General features: G+C 35.5%; 3 protein-coding genes and 1 non-coding gene across 9 annotated transcripts; 3 read left to right on the top strand and 1 right to left on the bottom strand.

Moving 5' to 3' along the window:
* Positions 1-1,174: 1,174 nt before the first annotated feature.
* On the top strand, positions 1,175-1,246 carry TRNAH-GUG (transfer RNA histidin (anticodon GUG)). The gene has a single exon. It is a non-coding gene; the product is annotated as a tRNA-His (tRNA).
* A 204-nt stretch (positions 1,247-1,450) lies between these two features.
* On the top strand, positions 1,451-3,596 carry LOC144574980 (tripeptidyl-peptidase 2-like). 5 transcript variants are annotated; one of them, XM_078325093.1, is made up of 5 exons: positions 1,451-1,836; positions 2,497-2,663; positions 2,749-2,820; positions 2,893-2,985; positions 3,069-3,596. In XM_078325093.1, the coding sequence occupies exons 2-5, from the start codon at positions 2,613-2,615 to the stop codon at positions 3,075-3,077; spliced, it is 225 nt and encodes a 74-aa protein (XP_078181219.1). In that variant the 5' UTR covers positions 1,451-1,836; positions 2,497-2,612; the 3' UTR covers positions 3,078-3,596. The 5 variants fall into 5 exon arrangements, 4 of the variants coding, with proteins under 4 accessions (XP_078181219.1, XP_078181217.1, XP_078181218.1 ...); XM_078325091.1 differs by having other exon boundaries at positions 3,055-3,596; XM_078325092.1 differs by lacking the exon at positions 2,497-2,663 and having other exon boundaries at positions 3,055-3,596.
* A 1,929-nt stretch (positions 3,597-5,525) lies between these two features.
* Positions 5,526-12,065, top strand: LOC144575057 (putative disease resistance protein RGA3). 2 transcript variants are annotated; one of them, XM_078325179.1, is made up of 4 exons: positions 5,526-10,074; positions 10,729-10,985; positions 11,467-11,543; positions 11,723-12,065. In XM_078325179.1, the coding sequence occupies exon 1, from the start codon at positions 6,155-6,157 to the stop codon at positions 9,053-9,055; it is 2,901 nt and encodes a 966-aa protein (XP_078181305.1). In that variant the 5' UTR covers positions 5,526-6,154; the 3' UTR covers positions 9,056-10,074; positions 10,729-10,985; positions 11,467-11,543; positions 11,723-12,065. The 2 variants fall into 2 exon arrangements, with proteins under 2 accessions (XP_078181305.1, XP_078181306.1); XM_078325180.1 differs by lacking the exons at positions 10,729-10,985; positions 11,467-11,543; positions 11,723-12,065 and adding an exon at positions 10,451-10,518.
* Positions 12,066-21,738: 9,673 nt separating this feature from the next.
* Positions 21,739-23,266, bottom strand: LOC144575034 (putative N-acetyltransferase HLS1-like). The gene is made up of 2 exons (XM_078325153.1): positions 23,051-23,266; positions 21,739-22,749 (listed from the first exon to the last, which is right to left on the bottom strand). The coding sequence occupies exons 1-2, from the start codon at positions 23,240-23,242 to the stop codon at positions 21,799-21,801; spliced, it is 1,143 nt and encodes a 380-aa protein (XP_078181279.1). The 5' UTR covers positions 23,243-23,266; the 3' UTR covers positions 21,739-21,798.
* Positions 23,267-24,738: the final 1,472 nt, after the last annotated feature.

The following is a 24,738-nucleotide window of genomic DNA, read 5'->3' as shown; positions in this document are numbered from 1 at the left end:
ATATATTATATATAGAAGAAATATAAAGAATAAAAAAATAAACAAAAAAGAAGTAGAAAATATGGAAAAACAATTCAAAAGCAAATACAAAAATGCAAAAAAAATGTGAAAATGGATAGTTCCATTAGCACTAAAATTGAGAGAGAAGAAACAATTAGAGCCGTTGCTCTTATTAAATTTGAGTAGCTCATATCTTCAATATAATTTTAATTGAAGCTGGCCCACAAAAGCCTCTTTGTATATTTCTTTAATAATATGTACACCAAGTCTATCTAAGCAAAGGAAGCTTTCTTCTCCAACACAATTCAACCAAAAAACTAAAACAAAAACAGAAATGACAGAACGCCCAAACACAACTCAACAAAAAAAATCAAATATAAATGACTGAGACAGAAGAGAGTCACAAAATTGGTTTATTAGTTCCAGGGAGGGGCAATCTAATTTTCAGGGGGGGGCAAAACCGAAATCAACTCATTTTTTCCACTATTTTCGAAAATCCAGGGGGGGACAGCTGCCCCCCCCTGGACTACACTGGGTCCGCCCCTGTGTATCCCAGTCTACAACCAATTTCGTTCCAGACCTGTCTCGCCCAAATACACTTAAAAATCAAGTGCAAGTCCGTCTCTTCCTCCGTGCTAATGTCTATTTCAATTGTATTGATAAGAAAAAATAGTTATAATATTGTTCTTTTTTATTGTTGCTTGTTGATGGTAATTATGTTGTTGATGTTGCTATTAATATGTATTAATCATTACATGGTATTAATTCTAAGAAACTTTTACATCTTGATTTAATTAATATGATTTTTTATGGAAAGAAATATCGTCGTATTGTAATTAACATCCCCATGACTTCATGTCCTCCTTTACGATAGTTTTTAGCTCAGCTTCTGTTGTTACCCAATGATTGCAATCAATTACATCTAATTTTTAAATTTCAATTAATACTGAAACTTTTTAAAATTGAGATTTAGGGACTACCATGCCTTCTAGATCCCTCGTTCTCTTCCCAAAAAATATTACCTAATTAATTATATCTGTTAGAGATATGTGATTACTTTCCGCATCAAAAAAGTTTCAGGAATAAATTAATTAGATGCACTAAAATATTGTGGGTAGCTGATGGAGAGTGTAATATATTATATCATAGTTACTTTGCATATTAATTCAACAAAGTGGCTGTAGTTTAGTGGTTAGAATTCCACGTTGTGGCCGTGGAGACCTGGGCTCGAATCCCAGCAGCCACATTATTTTTTTCTCCCGTAGAGAAATTGAGAGACGAAAACCAGGACGGGTCTTGAGTTTGGAATCGGTGTAGGTCCGATGGGCATCGGACCTATTTTTACCGTAGGATTTAATCAAACGACTCAGGGTCGAGTATCGTGCTTTAACAAGTAGTTCTAAAACGGATCTGATTTATTCGGACTCTTTAAACCCGTTAACATCAAAATTCAGAATTTTCAGCTCGCCTCCTCTCCTCTTGCTCTTTCCCACCCAGCGTCGACTCTCCTCCCTCTCGCGCGCAACTCCAAATCGCCTCCCCTCTCTCTCTTGCTCTTTCCAAATTCCCACGCAGGCATCGCCTCCGTCGGTTCCTCTCCCTCTTTCCCACACCACGTCGATCTAGTTTGGTTCTTCTCGAGTGACTGACAGTGCGAGAGCTTCGAGAGGAGATGGCAGTAGCGGCGGGGCGTGCGACTCAGGCCGCCGGATCCCTCTCTCGCGCACCGTGCGAAAAAGTCCGAAAGGTGATATTTCACCGTGCTTTGCCACACCGGCTGGGTCGCTGTCTTCCATGATTTCATTCCAAATACGATCAAATGTTCCCAATTCCGAGGTATGCTTAAAACCTTAACATCTCCTTTTCAATTACTGATAATTTGGTTTCAAGTTTAATACCGATCATTATCTGATATTATGTTGAACTTAGTATTGTTTCAGTGTATTTACACATTTAAGGACCAATTGATGCTTAGGTCGGAAGAATTGGCTTTGATTGACTTTCTATAAATTTAGTAGCATAGTTATATTTACCGTTGAAGTTTTAGGTTTACCCAATATTGCTATCCTTGGTTAATTTAATATCAAAGTGAAGAATTTAACACTAAACATATGTGATACCAGAAGTATAAAATTGACTTTCATTTTCTCTTGTTCTTGAAATGCTTCTGGCGTCCTTGGTAAATTCACGAAATTTTATATACTTGGTTAATTCATTAGCTTCTGCTACTGAAATGCCAGAATTATCCTTGATTAATCATCAAATTTTATATACTTGGTTTAGTGTTAAATACTTCAGTTTGGTACTGAATTAACCAAGGATTTAGGGTTATATACTTTTTACTTTTAGTCTAATGAAGTGCTTAACCAAATGAGCATATTTGTGTTGAACTTTCATATGATGATTCCACATTACTGTTTGTCTAGATTGCACTGTAGATTTCCTTTATTATTTTATGTTGGGCATTATATGGATGATAGTATGGTTTATGCGCAGTCAGAGTATCCGAAGTACACACCTACGATTGCAAAATTTTTGGAGGGCTTACTTTCAGGAGCTAGTGAACATGATAAGCATTCGCATTATCAAGAGACAAGCAAATAGATGTTTACATGTTTAATTTTAGCATTATATTTTGTTTTTATTATCAGTATCTAAGTAATGTAAGTCATCTTTTTTATAATAACAGTGCAATCAATTCAGAATTTAGAATGCTGTGAGCATCTAACAAAAGAAATTTCACTCCAGGTCATTGTTGCAGCGGATGAGGTTATAAAAATTACCTCTCTTAAACCAGATCAAGATGACAAAGAGGCACAGGTACCTTTCTCCCTTCCGAGATGCCCTGAAATATATTTAGAATTGGTACACTCACTGATTGTGTTTTTGCAGGAATTTAAGAAAAAAATGGAAGCAACACATGACCATTTTGCCGAAGCATTGTATCAAAAAGGGCTTGCTTTAGCTGAAATTGAATCATTCAAGGTATTATTGCGATTTTTTTTAAATATTGTAACTCACTTGAGCAGTGTGCCATGATGTTTCATTATGTAGTGTGCCATGCTCAGACCTTTTAGGAGCCAAGAGGAACAACAACAACCACAGCAGGGATAAGAGTTTGAGGGAGAGCAGTAAAGATGGCTATGTTTAATTAATTCTAGATATCAAACCAAAGCAAGGAGCAGTTCGATATGAGTATTATAGGGATGTTGATGCAAGTGATAATTAAATTGTGAAAGAGAGTTATTGTTGTATCATATTAGCATCGTGTATAAAGAATGTAACTGTGAAGTCAATGGAGCGGATTACTGAGTAATTGTATGAGATCCACCTAAACTTGGCTATTTTGCCATTTTGTATCGAGTTTTATAAAACTAGTGAAATTTGATTCAAATAGCTTGTTGTTGTTCGATTCTATCACTCTGTGATTGTCAAACTCAACACTACTGCTGGTACGCGTGAAGCACAAGCTTAAACAAGGAGGTATGGAGCATGGATACCAACGACAAAGTAAAGGAGAACAAGAAATGTTGTGTTTTTTTTTTAATGTGATGTACTTGGAATTTGATCGTGTTTATTAACATGCTTGTAACCCACTGTACTTTGTTTGATTTTGAATGTGATGTACTATGGTGATGTTGTTCATTGTGTGAAAATGTAATAAATGAGTTTAGCGTAAGTGAAAGGCTGTCCTTTTGGTCAAAATGTTGTCATTTTAGTTTTACAAGCATACTTACAAAGAGTATTGTAGCTATCAAATAACTTATACCACTATGCTAACTAATCTAAAGAACTGGTACTGCTACTATATAAAGAAGATGAAAACATGTGTTTGGAAATTTGGGAACTTTTATTTAAATTAAATTCGTATTTTTCAAATTTGGTCAATGGTTCAGTTGACTTTTGCTAGTTATTTTCCAGATTTAGATTGTTTTGTTTGTTTCTCAAGATCTGTTGTTTTGTTTGTTTTAGAAAGAAATTCAATAGGGATAGAGATGTTAAGTTTCAACTAATCTGGCAACTTTGCCCCTGTACTGAACTGATAGCCTATTCTGATGATTTTAAAAGCAACATGGATAGAAGTTAAAATATAACAAGCATTAAAATCAGACCTCAAGAACAAGCATTCTCTTCATTTTTTTTGTTTTTATTTGTTTCCTTTTTTCTGGTACTGGTTCTGATGAAATCAGATCTCAAGAACACAAAAATCAAATACAATATTGTACCATTTAATGGTACCAACTTAATTTGCAAAATAAATAAATAAATAAAAAATTACATGTGTGATTTACAAACAATTAATACCAGATTTAATCCAAAACTGGTGAAGACTTTCCTAATTCCTAGTTCATCAATTACTGGGAGGCGGCATCAACGGAAGATATTTCCTCGGTCCAAAGAAGACTATCTTTCTATGGCCATGGCGTACTCAGCAAGCTTAATGAATTAAAGACAAAAACTATATCAGTTCCAAATAAAGAAAATAAAAAAGTATTTACTACCTTCTGATCTCGAACATTTCCATATATTCATCAATTCCATGTAAACAACATAAATGATCAAGGCTAGATGAATTTGGAGCCAAAGCACACATTATAGTAATACATGATTTAAAATATTCATAGACATGATATTCTGATAAAGAGTGATTCCAGGAGCACCGATCAGCTATGAACTTATTTATAGCTGAAAGGAAGAACAGTTAAATGACAACATATGAGATAAACCAGTCAATTCATCGTTGTCGATTAAACGAGTCCGGTGATTCAATTAAGAGAATACCCTCAAAGTCACAATCTACATACATTACAAAGTCATAATGTACCATAAATGTAAACTACTTCAACTCTTTTCTTTTTTTCTAGCAAATAATTTGTTCAACATGCGTATTTTTGGATCATCATTTACATTTTTCAAGGGCTCCAACTTCTCTTCCTTGATTCATATAAAATACAGTATTAGCAAACAATTTGATATTTAAGGGATTTTTATTTTGGCACAGGACAACCAACATATTACATCATGGTAGCATATATTCAAATAAGAATTCTCAGAATACAGTACAACATTGGGTGTAATATGTAAAAAAAAAAAAGGAAACCTAGAAAATAACAAAAGTACCTCAATAAAATCATCTGGCAGATGAAAGATCTAACGAATAAGCCAAAGACTGTGCAAATACAACCCCATCTAATCAAGTGTATTAATTGTTGAGGAAAGGACAGACAAAGAAAATGAGAGGAGGTGGAAAAGATGTGTTAAGACTCCTGCATTTTACACACAAGTCGTTGTTTTGTTCTATGTTGAATAACTCTGCTGTTTTTGTGGTTTACATTGCGTTTGATTATAATCTCATTTACATGGGTATTTTGGTGGTCGTCAATATTTGAAGATAAGGTCTTCATCAAAAAAATATTTGAAGATAAGGTGTTGTCATGTATGTGTCAGCTGTTTCCTGTTCCTTACTAAAATTTCAAATTACAATTTTATTATGACACCTTTAGTAAATAATGCCTAATTTTATTTTGTTGGAGGTAACAGCATAAGCATTGATTAAAGACATATTTTAGTTACCTAAATACTGTGCTGGTCTGTTATTTTTCAGATAATAGAGATTTACATTTTTATCTTTCAGTGTTGTACAAAAGAGTACAATCTTAAATATATATCTTAGCTTATTTAGTGTTTATTGAGCTTATTAACTTTGTTGAATTCAAGTGTGAACATATGGTTTGAGCGTCAAAGGATGAATGATATACATAGCATGATCTATACAGCTGAAACAAGCCAAAGTAATATATAGCAGGAACAATGAAATCTGTGCCACTGGATAAAATCTGTAAATCTCAGCTGTGTTTATGTTCTTCTTGGATGCTGAGTATTAATTTGATGCCCAACCACTTGCCTGTAGATTCAAACTTGTCACTGTCTATATGCTATCTTTATTTCTCAATATGTTCTCTCAACCAATAATTTGGTATCTATTTACAGCAAACAAAACAAAAAATATATCAATTTGCTATTTGTTCTTTGTCAGTCCAAGCAACACTAGCAAGGAAAAAAAGAAGAAGACTGACACTAGACACAAAATTATAAAAAAAAACAAATCAAGAAAAAACCAACCGCTTTGAGGAGGAGAAGAAGGAACTTCAAGATGGCTCTTTCAACAATTGCAAGCTGGGCAGGTTCCGCTGTTTTGACCATTGCTGACTGGGCAGGGTCCAATGTTGTTGAGAACCTTGTCAGCACGGCATATTCGTACATTCATGACCATATGCTGCCATCCGACAGCGAAGCTGAGCTAAAGAGGTTACACACAGCCCTTCCCAAGGTTACATCTGTCATGGGCCTTGCTGAAGCACTGAAGATGAAAGACCCGAGTGTCGGTTTATGGGTTGACAAATTTAGGCAGGCTGTTGAAGCATCCGAAGATGTGCTCGATGAGTTGGAGTATAAAAACCTGGAGGATATGGTGAAAAACCGAGACGAGGCAGGTGGATCTGCTTATAGTTTAAAGAAGAGAAAATCATATACTATCAACTATGGTACTTTGGAGAGGTTGAAGGAGGCTGTAACCATGTTGGATCGGGCTACTGCGGAGACCGAGCATCTCTTCCAAGTTGCCAAGAGGCTAGGTATTCATGATATTTCTGAATCACAGCAAGAAACTTGTAAAGTTTTAAGGCACGAGACTTCTTCCTTTTTAGCTGAAAGAGAGGTGTTTGGCCGGGAAGTTGAGAAGGACAAGATAATTGGTTGGCTGAAGCAACCAACTCATGCTCACCTCTCTTCTTTTGGTGTTGTCGGGGTGGGTGGAGTAGGGAAAACCACCCTTGTGCAATTTGCATATCAAGAGATGTGCGCATCAAATCATTTCGACAAAACAATTTGGGTTTGTGTTTCTACTAACTTCAGTGTTGAAGATATAACGAGAAAGATGCTTGGTGAATTAGGCAAAAGTTGTTATAGTGGTCTACCATTAAATGCACTTCAAGAGATCTTGAAGGGAAAGATATATTTAAGAAAAATTCTTCTCATTCTAGATGACATCTGGGATGATGAGAAAAGGAGCAATTGGGAGCAATTAGTTGCTCCTTTGAGGTTTGTACAAGAAGGGAGTAAAATCTTATTTACAACGAGAATGAAATCAGTGGTAGACTTGCTTGCCAGTGTGATCAGTTTTGAACATGAATATCTACCATTACATGGCTTAGGAGAGCAAGAGTTGCGGTTGCTCTTTAATAGCTATGCATTTCATGGTTTTAACCTTGATAATTATAGAGATTTGCAAGCAATAGGAGATCAAATGCTAAAAATGTTCCGAGGTAGTCCATTAGCAGCAAAGCTGGTTGGAAGTTTACTGAATTTGCATATGGACCATCACTACTGGAGAAATTTTTTGCATTACGGGTCTCTGTTTAACATTGAGCAAGCAAAGGATGTGGTAGAGGTTTTGAAGTTGAGCTACTACCATTTACCAACAGATTTGCAGGTATGCTTTAGGTTTTGCAGCATATTTCCTCGAGATCATAAGTTTGATAAAAAAGAGTTGATCAAAATGTGGATGGCTGTTGGTATCATCCCACGACAACTATGTCAAAATAAACAACCTGAGGATGTTGGAGAAGATTACTTCAATCACCTTTTGAGAAAATCATTCTTTGAATATTCTAAATCACGAAAAGGTGATAGGTATGTTATGCATGATTTGATGCATGAATTGGCCGAAATTGTTTCATATGGGGAATGTTGTAGAATAGAGCCTAATGATAAATCCATTACCGTACCTAGCAATGTACGACATGTTTCTGTACATGAACATGAAATTGCGAAGATCTCCCATCTTGAAAATTTACGCAGCTTGGTTATAACCACTTCTGAGGAAACTGGTACTGATCCGAATTTATTTGTTCTTCCAAATAATTTACTTAAGAAAAGTTTACGTTTATTGAAAATACGTGGAAGCAAACACTGTGAATTGCCTGAGGATATAAGCAGTTTGGTACACCTTCGCTACCTATCCATTAAACCTAATTATGCCACTCAATCATTTAAGTGCTTGTTTCCTTCTTCAGTTTACAAACTTTACCATTTGCAAGTACTAAATTTTCCAAGAGCTTATTATAAATCATCCTACTCAGGAATGACCAATTTACTTAGGTTACATTACTTGAGGCTTCCCAAGGAGATAATGCAAACCATTCATGGAATCCACAAGCTAACGTCTCTCCAAGAGTTAGCCTTTTTTGTTGGACAAGAAAGTGGCCAACGCATAAATGAACTAGGCACACTAAAGAACCTCCGGCACCTAGTTATTGAAAACATTGAGAATGTAAGGGATCTTATTGAAGCTAAGAGTGCCAACCTATTAGAAAAAAATAATCTCAGATCGCTCTCCCTTAAATGGACCTCAGAGAGCAATTTTGATGACCCTGAGCAAATCATTGATTACCTCCAACCCCATCCAAATCTCATGGAATTGACAATTAATAATTACAAAGGCCAAATATTTCCCAGTTGGATGGGGAAATCGCCCCCTTTGAACCTGTCATCCCTCAAATTATTTAATTGTCCTTTTTGGAGAAACCAATTGTTTTCTTGGCAAATGCCATATCTTAAAATTCTTGATATATGTTATTGTGCAAGTCTAGACAAGTTACTTGATATGCCCCTTTCTCTAGTTGAGTTTCGAATTCATAATGTGGGTTTGATTTCTCTTCCACATTTGTACCAAAGTTATGGTAATAACACTCCCGCACCATCATCCCTAAAATCATCACTAAGAGTAGTGCAGATAGAAAGATGCCCCAACTTAATATCCTTGGATGGGTTTCTGCAGCCAAGCAATCTAGATCTACACGCTATTGTAGAATTAACCATAAGTGACTGTGAGAAACTAGTACAGGTACCAGTAGGCTCGTTTGATAAATTATTGTCACTAAAACACTTGTGTATAAAAGGTTGCCAAAACCTAACCGAATTTCCCAGTCTACCACTTTCTCTCACAGAATTTTACATACATAACATAGGAGTGAGTGCTCTTCCAGAATATTAACAAAATTCTGACTCAAGGGGTGGCCAATTAACATCATCACTAAGAGAAGTGAAGATAAAAAACTGTCCAAAATTAATAGCATTGAACGGTTTTCTACAGCAAGATGGCATAGAATTTCAATCTATTGAGGAATTAATGATAATGGATTGCCAAAAGCTGGTGGCAGTTGATAATTGGAGCAACCTTCTGCCTACAAAACTAAAAAAGCTGTCAATGGCAAACTGTGGTAAACTTGATGTGCCATTGCTGGAATCAGCATCAAGCCTTGCTACTCTCACTCATCTTTCAATTAATAATTGTGCAAACATTACTTGTATTCCCTCCTCAGAAAATGCATTTGGATCTCTCCATGAGCTGTGTATTTGGCGATGCAAGAAGCTCGTTGAACGTTCATCTGGGGAACAAGCACATGGTGTTGATCAAGGGAGCAACTTGACGTCCTTAAAACTATCCCATCTTGAAATTGATCATCTCTCTCTCCTTCTTATCAAACCACTGAGAAACCTCAGATCTGTCAGTTTTCTAAACGTATCGTATTGTTCACGGTTGGAGGCACTGCCGGAGCAATGGCTGTTGCAAAACAGCGATACCCTCCGAGAGTTGAATATCTTAAATGCAAACTCTTTGAAGTCATTGCCTGCTACAATAGCGAGGATCACTGCTCTTAAATATCTAGAAATCTGGAAAGCTGATTTGCTAGAGGAGCTCCCAGAGTTACCTACTTCTCTAAGAGAGTTGGTTATTGATAGCGCAAGCTCTCTGAAGTCATTGCCTGCTACAATGGCGAGACTCACTGTCCTTGAAAGGCTACAAATCACAAAAGCTGATTTGCTGGAGGAGCTCCCGGAGTTACCCGTTTCTTTGAAGGAAAAGTCCGTTGAAGGCCGTGGTGGCCGGTGTCTATAAAACATAAGGACACTTCGCTTTCATAAAGGATCCCCAACTTTTGTTGAAGAAACAAAACCAGATGTGTTCAACAGGATAATGTTTCATTATTTCACAACTCTGTATTCACACAGGTACATTCTTTTCAATATCTGAAATCAACAAAAGGGGCTTGCAATTGTTTGGAATCTATTATTCACAAGATAATTATATTCTCATTTTCAGAGTAGGACTAGGGTGCTCTTAAGCTCACCAAGCCCTATGGTAACTACAAAAGCTAACTAAATAACTTCAAACGACAAATCTAAATGTTGAAACCGATCTATATGACGAGTGATGCATTTACATGTTAAATTTATAAAATTTTAACTTAAAGTCAAGTGGTAAAAAAAATGTTTATAACTTAATTTTAATGTGTTCATTTTCTATCATATTTTGACCGTTTTATTTTATACTTAATTAATTCAATTTTAAAAAAAAAATTGACATGTAAACACATCACTTGTGAAGTAGATCAGTTTCAACAGTTTAGATTCCTCATTTGAAGTCAATCCGATAGGCTTTGGAGTTATAGAGTTAAGCTCACAAAATACTTGGTTGAGCTTAAGAACACCCTAGTTGTCCTCATTTCCATCTCTCCTAGCCTCAAACTTCAACTTATGTAGTTTAATTTCCAATTTTTGGAATCAATTAAAGACTCTTGCTATAGATTTGATTTTTTTCTTTTTTACCAGTAACAAAATTTTTATTTGTGACTCTTATTGTTTCAAACTTAATTTTTTTTTAAGGCTTATTCTACTGCTGGCTCGTTCTTGCATAGACGATGCCCACCTCCTGCATGAGATGCTGCTGCACACCTCATGAAATAACCACTGGCATGAATGTTATTTTTGCAAATTTCTTCAATCCTGACATTATAATATGTGATTTTCTAGTAAAATTAGGAATCACATGTAGAACCTTATTTAGTGGCAGATTATTTTGGTGGGAATGATTCCTGTAAACCGCATTCCTACGGCTTGAGTCCGCATGTGCCTCTGTTAGGGTACTTTTCACTTGATTTATCTATTCTCAATTTTTATTTTCTTTTGAAGCAAATTTTGTTGATTAGTTTGACGTAGAGACGGCCGTGCTGTCTGTATTATGGAAACTTTTTTTTTTGATGGTTGGCGGCAATTGCCGTCAACAGATATATTAGAGTATTATGGAAACTTGGAACACAACCATGATGGTTATTAATTTAATCATGATTTGTGATTTCATTAGAAGTTTAGCCCAAATTGAGATTTGATCGAATTTCCAAAATTAGGAATTGGCTCATGTAAAATTAGAATAAATTCTAGCTTAATTGCACATTGAAACTTAAACTTATTTGTGATTAAAATTAGAATAATAATGATTGTTGAGTGCTTTTTTTTTGCCTGAAACATAAGCAACTCTACAGAAACAAAAATAATTTTTCCTTTTACCTCAATTTGCATGCCTTCTGTGGATAGTACTTATACAGCTAGTTGTTCAACATGCAGTGTTTATCTGAGATGAAACGTGCTATTTTCCTTAGCTTTCCTCCAGTCAGTGAGAAAATGCTTGTCAAATAAGCAAGGTAATTTATCACCACATATTTGAAATAGGGCATATGAAGCATGTAGAGTACACTAACACTTCAAGTTATTGACATACAAGTCAAGACTCTGCTGATACATGCTTAAAGTTCACATACATTTGCATGTAGATAATTTAAAAAAAAATTAACTGATGCAAAGACTGAAATACACTTCTCAGCAGTGGCCAGTGAGACAGTGGCGGCAGAGATATGGAAGGCGATGAGCAACGAGTAAGGGGAACCTTCTCTGTATCTGGGTGTTCTCCCAACTGCGTTTGAAGATGTCACGTATCATATTCATCATTTCACTCAATAGTCGATATTGTTAGTTGTCTACTTGCATCAACCCACCCCACAACAAAATAAGAAAGCAAATAGGTCGACAAATTCCCACGAATAATTACAGGGAAAAAGAAAAAGAAAAAGAAGGTAAAATACATGTTTTATTGATGTTTTATGTATTAGAAATTTGATTGTTATATACAGCTGCTGGCCTCCAATGGGAGGGGTAAATTATCATCTTATTAGTCTATGCCTCTATGGATGAATTATTATTACTTGAAAATATTGAAACAATTAATCAGATTTTACAACAACTTCCTGTACTTCAAGATTGAAAAAAATATATTTAGAAGCTTGTCTGATAAGAAATTTGCAAAACGGAATTTTGCTAAAATGCAACATAACTCCATTAGCTGAATTTGCAAAAGTAGTAAAGAAGAAGAAAATAACTCCCGATTTTTGTATCTGTATTTAGAAAAAAATAAACTCTCTAGCACAAATGTTGCCGTTGACAGAATTTTAAAATGAATGAGAAACCGCTAAAGACAATGTTTCATCTCTAAGGAAACATTGTCGCTAAAATCTGTTTCATAGTAATTTGTGAGAATGTCGTACACTGAATTTCTGCTGAAAAATTTGTTTCATAGTAAATTTGTGAGAATGTAAACTGGTATCTGTCAGTGGATACCAGTTCTAAACCATGGTATGATGCTGTCCGAACAGTTTCCTTTTTTATTTGATGCTCTCTAAATCAATGGCTGACAATAATATTATTGGTGCAGTGTATTACTAACTTTCTGGGTACCGGTACCAGTCGGCACAAGTACATTCTTGTTACTGGTATGTCTGTTGCAGATTACCAGGGGCCTAATTGTTACAAAAATGTAATCCGGGGGTGTAGTATGTTAAATTTTGCGCTTGAACCTCGACAAAGAATAGTCTGTAATGGACAGAATTTTGTCTTATGCCCCTCGGAGACCTGAGCAGGCCTTGTACAGTGTGAATTCAAAGTATTTGTAACCTTTAATGAAAACCCAATTGTCATGAAAAACAAAAATGATGACAATATTCAACTTCTGGAAATTGGGTCCCAGCTTTTGACTCAGCACTAGCAATTAACCAAGGAAATGGGATGGGGGAATTCTAAAACTTGTGAGAAACATGTTCAAACCAGAAATATAATTAAGGTATTATAAAATTAGGCTTAGATTATTATTCATTGAAATATTTTATTATGACCTATTTATAAGCCCAAAATTAGCTTCATGGGCCTAAAGGGGTCCACAGAATCGGTGTGTCTCTTGTACATATAAACACAAGTTAAATTAAGTATACAGATTATATGTACCAGTACCAACAAATGAAAAATAATAAACCTGACCCAGTTATTGTCTGTACCAAATGTAACAAGGAAGTGTACATTGTTTACTCACACTGGCATTAAACAAATTATAAACAGAAAAAAGAGCTCTTTAATACAATAATGGACACCAAATTTTAGATACGATACGTGTCGGATACAGACTGACACAGGTTTTTTTTCTTATGTAATTTTCTTTTTCTTTTTGGAAAGCCGGATTGCTTATCCCTAATTTTTTTTTTCGTCTAATACCTTTTGGTTTCTTGAGAAATGATCATGCAACAATCTAAATTTGTTTTTATAGACAATTAAGTATACTTTGGCTTAATTACTGCTTGCAAAAAATAACAAATGAGAAAAACCTGTGTCACACGTGTGAACTAAAGTTCAAGTGGTGCCTATTTTCATACCAAGTGTGCGGTAAGACCAAGGACTTTGCAAAAATATATAATCACCTTAAAAAAATTGAAGAGCTAGAATAAGACGCGGATCTAGACTTTGTCAATTAAGTCACTCTCGTAATTTTTTTTTTTCAAAATGTATATTAAACTTTAATTGAAATTTTTGTTTTTAAAAGTTTTTATATAATTCAGCCTTTCATAAAATATTAGATATATACTTATAATTTAGTAGTTATAACTTTATTTTGTAATTGATGTCTTGAATTCAAATCCCACTAACAATAAATTATACATTTTAAGTTTCAGTCCCCCTATCTAAAATTTTTAGCTCCTCCCCAATGTTTTTGATTTCATCAATTTCTTTGATGAGTTTAACTTCATATCATATGACTTCAAATGATGAATCAAAGCTATTGAAGCCGATCTAGCTAGCTAGTTCATGAGTAATGCGTTTACATGTCAAATTTATTACTTTTAAAATTAATTTAGCATAAAGTCAAGCGGTCAAAATAATGACAAATAAGTATATTAAAATTAATTATAAACTTTTATTTTTTAACACTTGACTTTATACTAAATTAATTTGAAAAGTAATAAAATTGAGGAGTAAATACATCACTCGTGATGTAGATCAATTTCAATACTTTGAATTTGCATTTCAAGTCTTTCTCATTGATTTTGTAGTTGGTGCACTCAACAAAACTCAAGTTCTAATCCTAGTATATTAATGCAAATAGTTCAATGTAATCGATATACACATCAAATTTTGCTAATTTTCTGAAGTTATTAACTTATCGTCCAAGGGCTAATCGATCGTCAAAACCATGCATGCATTTTAAAGTCCAATTAAATGAGCTACCCAAATCGACCAAGGAAATATACATAATTATAATTTAATTGAATTGTCTTTTTTTTTTTTTAGTTTTTATATAGTCCAATTCAATATATATATGCTCTTGTACGTAGCTTAGTGAACTACTTTGTAGTTGTAAAGACTTTAATTTAAATTTCAGCTCCACACATTATATATGCACTTTACATTTCAATTTCTCCAATTTAAATTTTATAGTTCTGTCCCTGCTAGCCTTTTTGCATTAAATTACACAAACTGCCATTGTTCACATTAAGAGATGGACTACTACAATAAGATCAATCCTTTTCTAAATAACATACACCTGCAGTAAACTGTCACTTTAATTGGAACAAGTATTAATATTGAAAGGGTGGTTGACAAATAGGCATCAAGCGAATTATGATCAGCTTATCAACAAACCAAATTGGCATGATGCATGATTACATATTGAGACATAATATGTTTGGAGCCTATTTTGGCCTCACTCGGCTACAAAGAGTAGGACACCTCACCTGAAAGTTTCCTTTAAATTTGTAAGGCCTTAATACAATACCTATATATATATAGAGAAGGGTTAAAATGCACCCTCTTTTTGTGCTCCTAACGTGCACCCTCCCCTCATATTTTCATTTTCAAAGTTCAAATAGTTGATTCGAACATTCCAACGTGTTCTTCATATTAAAATGTGCTTGGAGACCAAATTTTACATTTTTTGAAAATTTTTTACTATTTTTTCAGAATTTTTTAAAATCATCACTTTGCTGAATTTTTTATTATTGTTTAGTTTAATCAAAAATTCTTGAAAAATAGTAAAAAATTTCTAAAAAATGTAAAATTTGGTCTCTAAGCATATTTTAATATGAAGAACACGTTGGAAGGATCGAATCGACTATTTGAACTTTGAAAATGAAGATACGAGGGGAGGGTGCACATTAGGAGCACAAAAGGGAGGGTGCATTTTAACCCTCCTCATATATATATATGGTTGGGACATGTACAGTTGAAGCGATACTTATCAATTAATCTATTTAATAATCACATGTATTAATAAAATATGCAACATTAATTTGTATTAGCCCAAGATCAGATTGTATAGATAATCAACAAACTTATTTGTTAAAATAAGTCGACCCATCAATTTCTTTTATTACACACTGATCTATACTATAGATGTAATCAAGAAAATTATTGGTCTATCATAGCATTTAACTATGCAACTTGTGAAAGTTTCACTTGATTTTTAAATCCTCAAACACACACACGCTTGAGACAGTTGAAAGTGATGCTTATCAATTTGTTTAATAATCATATGTACTAAAATATGTCAAATTAGTTTTATAAGCCCAAGAATATCAGATTGTATATATATATTCAAGATAATCAACAAACTTATTAATTTGTTAAAATAATTAGGTGGCCGCATCAAGTTCTTTTAATTATCACACACAGATCTATATATACTAAATGCAATCTAGAAAATTATTGGTCGATCTATCATAGCATTTAACTATGCAACTAGTGATCATGACGTTTTAATATTTGATTGAAAAAGACAACGGTTTCATTTAAGGTACGCGCTCATCTACTGCTTAGCACTAGCTAGTGGTAGTTATTAGTCAGCTATATATATAATAATAAGTTAATTAAAATCAAGAAGAGAATTTTATAACCATAAGAGTTGGTGAAGCGTATTTTTTTTTAAAAATTTTGGGATAGCAAGCTGCAAATGCACAACCTAATTAATTAAATTTTCTGGATTTTGTCGACCAAAATTTTTAAATATACCATTTCTAAAAAAAAACTCTCTTTTTCTAAAAATTATATTTCTACCATTGCCGCATCTAAGAGATGCGGTTCCATTTGTTGCGGATCGCATCTAGCAGATGTGGCCTCAGAATATGGACCACATCTAGGGGATGCGACCCCCTAGGCCGCTTCTAGGAGATGCGGACCCCTAAATTGCCCTATATAAAGGCAACGATGGCCCCATTTTGCAGGCCTTATACATGGTGAAGAGCTACGTCATAGCGGCAACCCACATTGAAGGGCTGGAAGAGGCTCGGGAAAGTCATTCTCAAGCACAACGTACAATCGATGTGCCAATGTGGGTACAGGCGCGCCTTGACTTACTCAGATATGCTGGAATGGGCGGCTGTGATGCGATTGATGATATATCCGATGAGCCTGATATTTACGTCTGGTACGCTAGTGACAAGGCATTGTTTGCTGGAGTCCAGGACACTGAGATCATCGGTCAGGCCTTCGATTGAGGTACCGAGACATTACGCCGTCGAGCCACAGGACTAAAATATACAACTGTGATTTAAAAAAAAAAAAAAATCTTGCAGAACTAATTTGTAAGTTTGTAGGATGAGGAAGGATCCGCTGGGGTTCAATATATCCACAAATATTGGAACAGAGGGAGATGGACTGTATTCCCTGGGCTACACTCCAACTCAGGCATATCCGCCTGCATATCAGCCGATGTATGTTCAGACTCAGCCCATTCCAGAGTTTTCTGGCACCTCCACATAGCCGACACAGTATCCTCCTATCCCGGAGTACTCACTCGATGACCATATAGCGAGACATGCATTTTTATTCACGCAGGGTGTCTGCACAGACTATAGTGTTTGGTCTTGGAGTCCAGTATTCATCAAAGATTGAGGAGGTTCACTAGGAGCCAGTTCAGGAGGAGGATGTCCAGGAGGACTCTACCTCCTCAGATGATGCGTTGGACGAGACACCACTCTCCCAGCGGGGTCGGGGTAAGAGGGTGAAGAAGGCGAGGAAGATGTTTAGTCCTTCTGACCAGTAGGCTTTGATTCATACTTTGTTAGGTGTTTTATCAGATACTGTGACTTATTTATCATATATTGCTACTTATTTATTTTGTTGTTTTATTATTTATTTTATTTGATGTTTTATTATTTATTTCTTTTGATCATTACAGTAGTATTTCTTCGTATATAAACGATATTCCAAATGAACGACATATCTAATAGAATATTTGTTCCGACAAATGAAAAATATTTTCAAATAAATAAAATTAAAAAAACCAAAACAAATACAACTATTTTCAAAACAAAAAACCCAAAAAAAAAAAATCATCTGAAAAAAGGGGGGGTCCGCATCTACTAGGAGCGGACCATAATCTTGGGCTGTATTCGCTTAGATGCTGACCCGAGTAAAAGGGGCCGCATCTCTTAGATGCGGCCGTAGCAGAAATATAATTTTCTCAAAAAGAGGGTTATTTTGGTTTTTTTTTTTTTTTTTTGGAAAAATGGTATATTAAAAAATTTCGGGCTTTGTCGATCTTCGGCCATTTTTATTAATATCCCTAAAAAAAAATCAAAATTTTACAAATGCCCCTGCCCCCAATTTTTTTTAAACATGCCCTGACCGCCTGGGGCCAGGGCGGCCCATATACACTGTGAGGCGCCCCACTTCCCATCATAATCCCCCGCGACCCATCCCTCTCTGTCTCCCTTTTGTGTTCACGGCAACTGGGAATGTATAATACACAAAAGGGACCGAACAAGGTTAGTTGTGCTTTGTACAACTCACCCGCGCTGCGAGTTCCGCCTTTTTGCAACCCCTGCGGGTTCAGGGGAAGCATGGATGATTAAGAAGTGTGAACCACCTCATACATGCAAGTCTGCGTCCACAAGGACAGACCATGCGCAGCTGATGGCATCATTAATTGCCGATGCAATTGAGGAGGACATTAAGTTGGATCCATCGATGAGCATCAAGGGGGTGACTATGACCATCAGACACAAATACAAATATGTAATCCCAAAATACAACAGGCTGTGGAGAGGTCGTGAACTTGCGGTTTGCAGGATATTCGGTAGTTGGAAGGATTCATATGGCTATCTGGCACCATTGCTCCAGGCCATGGCAAGTACAAATGTCGGCACCGTATATGAGCGATGGCATGGCCCTTTTTTTGATAAAGACAGAGTACTAATAGAGGGAGCTAAACAATTCAAGGGCATAGCATGGGCTTTTGGTGCTTGTATCCAAGTTGTGCCATACATCAGACCTATTATCAGCATTGATGCATGCTTCATGTCTGGCCGTTACGAGGGGAGGCTACTCATAGCATGCGCATATGATGCTGAGAACCAGCTGTTGCCTTTGGCGTTTGCAATTGTTCATAAAAAGGACGGCGAGAACTGGGGATTCTTTATGCAGTTTTTAAGAAGACGGGTGATTGGGGAAGGGAAGTTTTTTTGTGTGATATCAGACCAGCATAAAGGAATAAAATATGTTTTTGATCGTGAAGATTACAGTTGGTCAACACGTACTGGCCAGTGTGTGCACAGGTTGTGTATGCAAACACGTTGCGGAGAACCTTTCCAAGGCAACCGGGGGCGACACGTGGGTTACTGATACATTTAGATGGAATTGCAGAAAGAAAAAGCCGAGAAGGGTGGTAGAGATGACTAGCAGTTTTGCAAAGGTACATGTATTTCAATTGTTTACATATATTATTGTACTTTAAGAAAACAAATTTTTTTACTACAATTGTTTACTTACATTATTCTATGTCCTTATTTTCTATGTAGTACATGCCAAAGGCAAATCTCTACTTAATGAAGGTGGGCAAAAATAATCCCCGAGATGTCAACGAAGATCCAGCATACGAGAAAATATATCAATCCCGGGATGGAGGTTGGCGTTGGGTAATTATGACCACCAACGGATCCGAGTCGCTGAATGCAATATTCAGGCAGAGCCGGATGTTGCCTGTGGCTGCAGTTGTAGAGGACACATTCTACAAGTTAAATGCCTGGTTTCAGGAACGGCGTGCTAAGGCCGCAGAATTAATAAGGATGAACCAGTTATTTTCAACAAGGGTGGAGGAGAAACTAAGACGACACAGGGACAAAGGTGCAACTATGACCGTGATCCCGATGGGTAATGATGGAACATAATTCGAAGTGCAAAAATCCAAATGAGTACGTTCGTACCAGACGGCACTATGGCGTTTGTCAAGAGGGCTTGCAAGTACGTGGTTAAATTCAGAGATGCCAGGGCGGTAACCTGTACATGCCAAGGACCCCAGCTAAGTCACATACCCTGCAGTCACGTGATGGCGGTATGCTGAGTGAGGAACTACTGTGAGGATCACTATGTTGCTGACATGTACCGTACCGATTACCTTGCTTCCACTTGGGGTGGATCTTTCCATTCTTATCCTGATCAGCATGAGTGACCTGCATATGTCGGAGATAGAATACTCCCTTCAGAAGGATGGATAAGAAAGGGAAGGAGGAGACACAAGCGTATTGTAATGACCATGGACGAGATGGGTGGTAGGCGACCGTCGGGAAATCGGGTTCGCCATTCTGTTTTCAACAGACGCAGGGCAGGTACGTAGAATTGTACAAAATTTATTTATGCTTTAATTATATTACTAACTGAATTGCATTGTTACATTTAGATGCAATAAACGAACACAACGAAAGAGAAAATGCCAGAGTTGTTGCTGAAGCAACCGGTAGAACACAACCCCCTCCTCCTGTAAGCCAATCATCTAGTAGCCAAGCCTCTACAAGTAATGCCGCACCTGCCACTGGTACCAGAAGAACTAGTCGTTTGTTAGGTTTACTCAGACGTGGTGGCAGATAAACTTGCTATTTTGCTTATGCGAATTGATTTATTTGGTATATGTGTATGTGTATGTGTATGTGTGTATGTATATGTATATGTATGTGTATGTGTATATGTGTATGTGAGTTTTTTGTATGTGTATGTGTATGTGTATGTGTATGTGTATGTGTATATATGTATGTGTATATATGTATGTGTATGTGTATGTGTATGTATATGTGTATATGTATATATGTGTATGTGTATGTGTATGTGTGTATGTGTGTGTGTGTATGTGTATATGTGTATGTGTATGTGTATGTGTGTATCTGTATATGTGTATCTGTGTATATTATACATATAGTTCACCAAAAAAATAAAATTATAAAAAATCAAAGTTATAAAAATTTACGACATCACTCTGTAAATATATCAAATATATTTTTTTTTTGACATACGCATATTATGTACACATAATATTTTATTTTTTCACATACACATACACATATACATAAACCCTAAACTTTTTTTTCATAAAATTATTCAAATTAAATACTAAGATTTCTCTCTCAAAAAAAAAAAAAAAAAAACCACATGGGGCGCCCGGGGGGCTGGCGCCTCACTAGCCTTATGGGCCGCCCCAGGGGCTGGCGCCTCACAGGGTATTTTGGGCCGCCCGAAGCCCAGGCGGTCAAGGCATGTTTAAAAAAAAATTGGGGGCAGGGGCATATTTAAAATTTATATTTGTTTTAGGGATATTAATAAAAATGGCCGGTCGATCTTTGACTATATATATTTGTAAAAAAATGTGTAACGCATAATTGGATGCTCGTTTATTAATTACATGCCAATAGCACTTCAACGCATGCTGTGTGTGTGTGTGGGTGGGCTTCTTTCTGTTACATTCTAATTCATTTAAAAATAAAATAAAATACTGGTGGACAAACCAATTTCCTATCTAAGTTCAGTACATATTTTATGAATTTTTAACTAACTAGTTTTGTCTATTACTAGATAGATTGGTTTCATTGAATCCAACTATCTATGCAAAACGATTTTATATATGTTCTTTGACAAGTAAACATTTTAAATTTTCTTCGATTGAATGTTTGGTGCAATTAAAGGTAATTTATCCGAGGTAATAGTACTATCATTGATTTCCAAGAGATTGCGTGATTAGTGAAATTATGATTTTTTTTTTTGGCTAGAGTGTCTTAAAACTAGCACAACTTCAAAAAGAGATGATATTTATATTCTCTGCAGTACTTATATATATATAGTGTGATCTTTCTAAATAATCTATGTATTATAAATTAAATATAAGAAATACAAAGCAAAATTTCAAAATTTTATTTTTTTCTATATATTGTAAACAAAGATCTGCTTGATGATCCTTTAAATATTACCAGTTAGTTTGATTTTTTTTTTTAAATTTGTACAAGATCTGTAGCAGTCCACCCCTTAACAACCATACAAAAACCCAGTTTGTTAAATTAGTACGTATACTCCCTCTTTCTTTAATTAAGGAAAATAAAAAATCAAGAGCATTAGAGAAAAGAAGAAGCAACCTCTTACAATTTGATGCTTGTGGAATCTAAAGATCTTCGCAAAGAAAGAAAAACAACCAAATCTTTTTGTTTATGTTTCTTAGTTTTTTTCTTTTTTGAGGAAAAATCTCACAATCGCATCAAGAAATAACTAAACTCTTGTAATTTCCATTATATTAACAACTCTCCATATATTTAAATCTGATTTACTCTAGAACTCTCTTGGATCAAGAAAAATACTGGTAGATGGAGGCAAAGTGTTCCAATCAAAGCTTTCTCTTTCTCCTTTTCTTAAATCTTTTACACACCAAACATCTGACGAAAATGACAAATCTCTTCTATGAGGTATGAAATATCTTATGCCATCGTCTCCTCCGACCTCGGCGAGTACAACTCTATAACCTTTCTGCTTTGCCGACATGTTGTGCACATGCTCGCAGAGCGCTCGCATGAGCGGAGCCGCCTCGGGGCCAACCATGTGCGCACCGTATATAATGTAAAACCGAAAGAAAGAAAAAATGTTTGGAATCCCTATTCCCTTGAAGCATGGAATCAACCGCTCGAGATGCCTCAAGATCTTTGCTCTAAACAAGCACACAAACGGAAGCCTCGCAACCCTAATCCTGTAGGGACAATTCCACACACTAAGCATGGCCCAATTCGACGCATTCAACCACGACTCGCCATGTCGGCATGCGACCCATGTCCCCAAACATAGCTTGTTTGATAATACTTGGTCAATGTCTTGAGGAAAAAACTCAAGAGAGCTCATGTGCTTTGTGTAGAGTGACTTGGCTTGACTGACCTCTAACCTCGTGATCGCCACATTCGGGTCTATTCGTTCGGGTTTGTGCCCGACAGGGTTCACCAGGATTCTAGGGGTTCTAAACTTTGTGTAATTTAGCTTGTATGTGAAGAGCTTGATCGAGGCCTCGTTGCTTTTCTCAGTGGCCATGTAGGCGTAGTCTACTTGGTTATAACAAAACCATTGTTCCATTGCGAGAACAAGTCTCCTTCCGGTGCCTCTACGACGATGGCATGTAGGAACCCTAAGGCCGAGGATGTACCCTAGTTTGGCTCGACTATCTAACGAACCACCGATCATCGCTACCTTGATCGAGCCACACACCACACCCACCAAATCATTCCCTGATTCAGCAACCTACAAAAATAGAAAAAAAAAAAAAAAAATTAAGTTTGTAGTTGCAACCTTGAGTCTGATATCATATGATGTATGAGTTTCAGTGCAAATTGTTTCATTTTTTTTTTAAAAGATGAGAAGCTTAGTAGATATTTTCAAGCGTCAATCATAATACATATTAATGCAATTAATGTCTGACAAGAAAACTATTTTCTTGCCAAGAAACTGCCTAGTGAAATAAAAAAACTTCAACAATGGACATTATTATGAACATGTATTTTATTAGATAAAAGTATATATTGATTTTAGAAAGAGAAATTACCAACATATGATAGAGTGGACTATTTCGGACCCGGCACAGAGGATCTCCTAAACAGTCTGTGACCAAAATTGGCCTCTTCTTTGAACCAACCTCACAATTTCTCTCTAAGTCCAAAACTTTTTCCAAATCTGTTTCCTTGTTATAAGCCCGGATTTTTACATAGTCCCTAGCTTCCTCATTTCTCATTGACATCGTTAAACCTTTCACTTGTATACCCTTATAATCATTTGCTAAGTAGAGTTGGTTGGCAGCCGTTGCATTTCTTATTTATAGAGCTGGAAATGAAGGTATAACTCAATCATTTTTTGAAATAGACATATAATAATAAAAGTGGTTTTCTTCTTGCTTTTGTTTTCTTTCTCAAACCGATGGCCAGTTGACACAAAAGAAGGTCTACCATTTAATTCCAATACCATGATTCAGTATGTGGCATGACGTAATAACTAGAGGGGGGCTTACACAATTTCTCACTCCCAAATTAGACACTAATAATTGAAATGCAAGTTCAATTTTTGAAATTAAAAGAAAAACATCAACGGCAACACTATATTAAAGGAGAGTATGAATGCTTTCTTTTCTTCTTCTTTTTAATTTCTTTTTCACTCTAAAAACTATTTACTAGAATTGGAGATCTAGAGTTTCTAGTATTATAATTGATGTATCGCCGCAAAGACTAAAATGTCTACTAGTGGAATATTATAATCTAATTATGGATGTTCACCACATATATAATATTTATGTATTCAACAAGTTCTGTTATTTTCTTTCATAATACACAAATTACAAAATCTATAAAATTTTATGGATAACATCTATTTCTAAGGCCACCAATCAACATCTAGCAAAGGATTTCATATCAAAATTAAACATTTAAACATGGTATTTTCTGCATCTTAAAATTTTCTAAATTACAAACATTGAAAGGTACATGCATATTATTTATTCTGATGTCGCCTCAGCGGTACTAATGAGCCATCTACATATGTTTTAACTATTTTAGATCGCCGAAAGTAAAAGATGAATGCATTATAAGATTTTTTTTTTTTTTTTTTTTTGTCATATGATCAAAATTGGACGACAACTAATTAGTCACATAGGATCAAGCACATCTTGTGTTGGCGCACATATATATATATATAGAGAAGGAATCCACATATGTTTATTCTGATATGATTATATATAGAGAAGGAATCCACATATGTTTATTCTGATATGATCATACATAGAGAAGGAATCCACTAATGAGCCATATATCTACATATGTTTTAACTATTTTACATCGCCGAAAGTAAAAGATAAATGCATTATAAGATTTTTTTTTTTTTTTTTTTTTTTTTTTTTTTGCCATATGATCAAAATTCGATGACAACTAATTAGCTACATAGGATCAAGCAAATCTTGTGTTGGCGCACATATATAGAGAAGGAATTCACATATGTTTATTCTGATATGATCATATACAGAGAAGGAATCCACATATGTTTATTATGATATGATCATACATAGAGAAGGAATTCACTAATGAGCCATCTACATATGTTTTAACTATTTTAGATCGCCGAAAATAAAAGATGAATGCATTATAAGATTTTTTTTTTTTTTTTGTCATATGATCAAAATTGGACGACAACTAATTAGCCACATAGGATCAAGCACATCTTATGTTGGCGCAAATATATAGAGAAGGA

Source organism: Carex rostrata, chromosome 23 (assembly GCF_964058835.1).
Source record: "Carex rostrata chromosome 23, lpCarRost1.2, whole genome shotgun sequence".
NCBI lineage: Eukaryota > Viridiplantae > Streptophyta > Magnoliopsida > Poales > Cyperaceae > Carex > Carex rostrata.
This window is presented reverse-complemented; position numbering and strand designations above follow the sequence as displayed.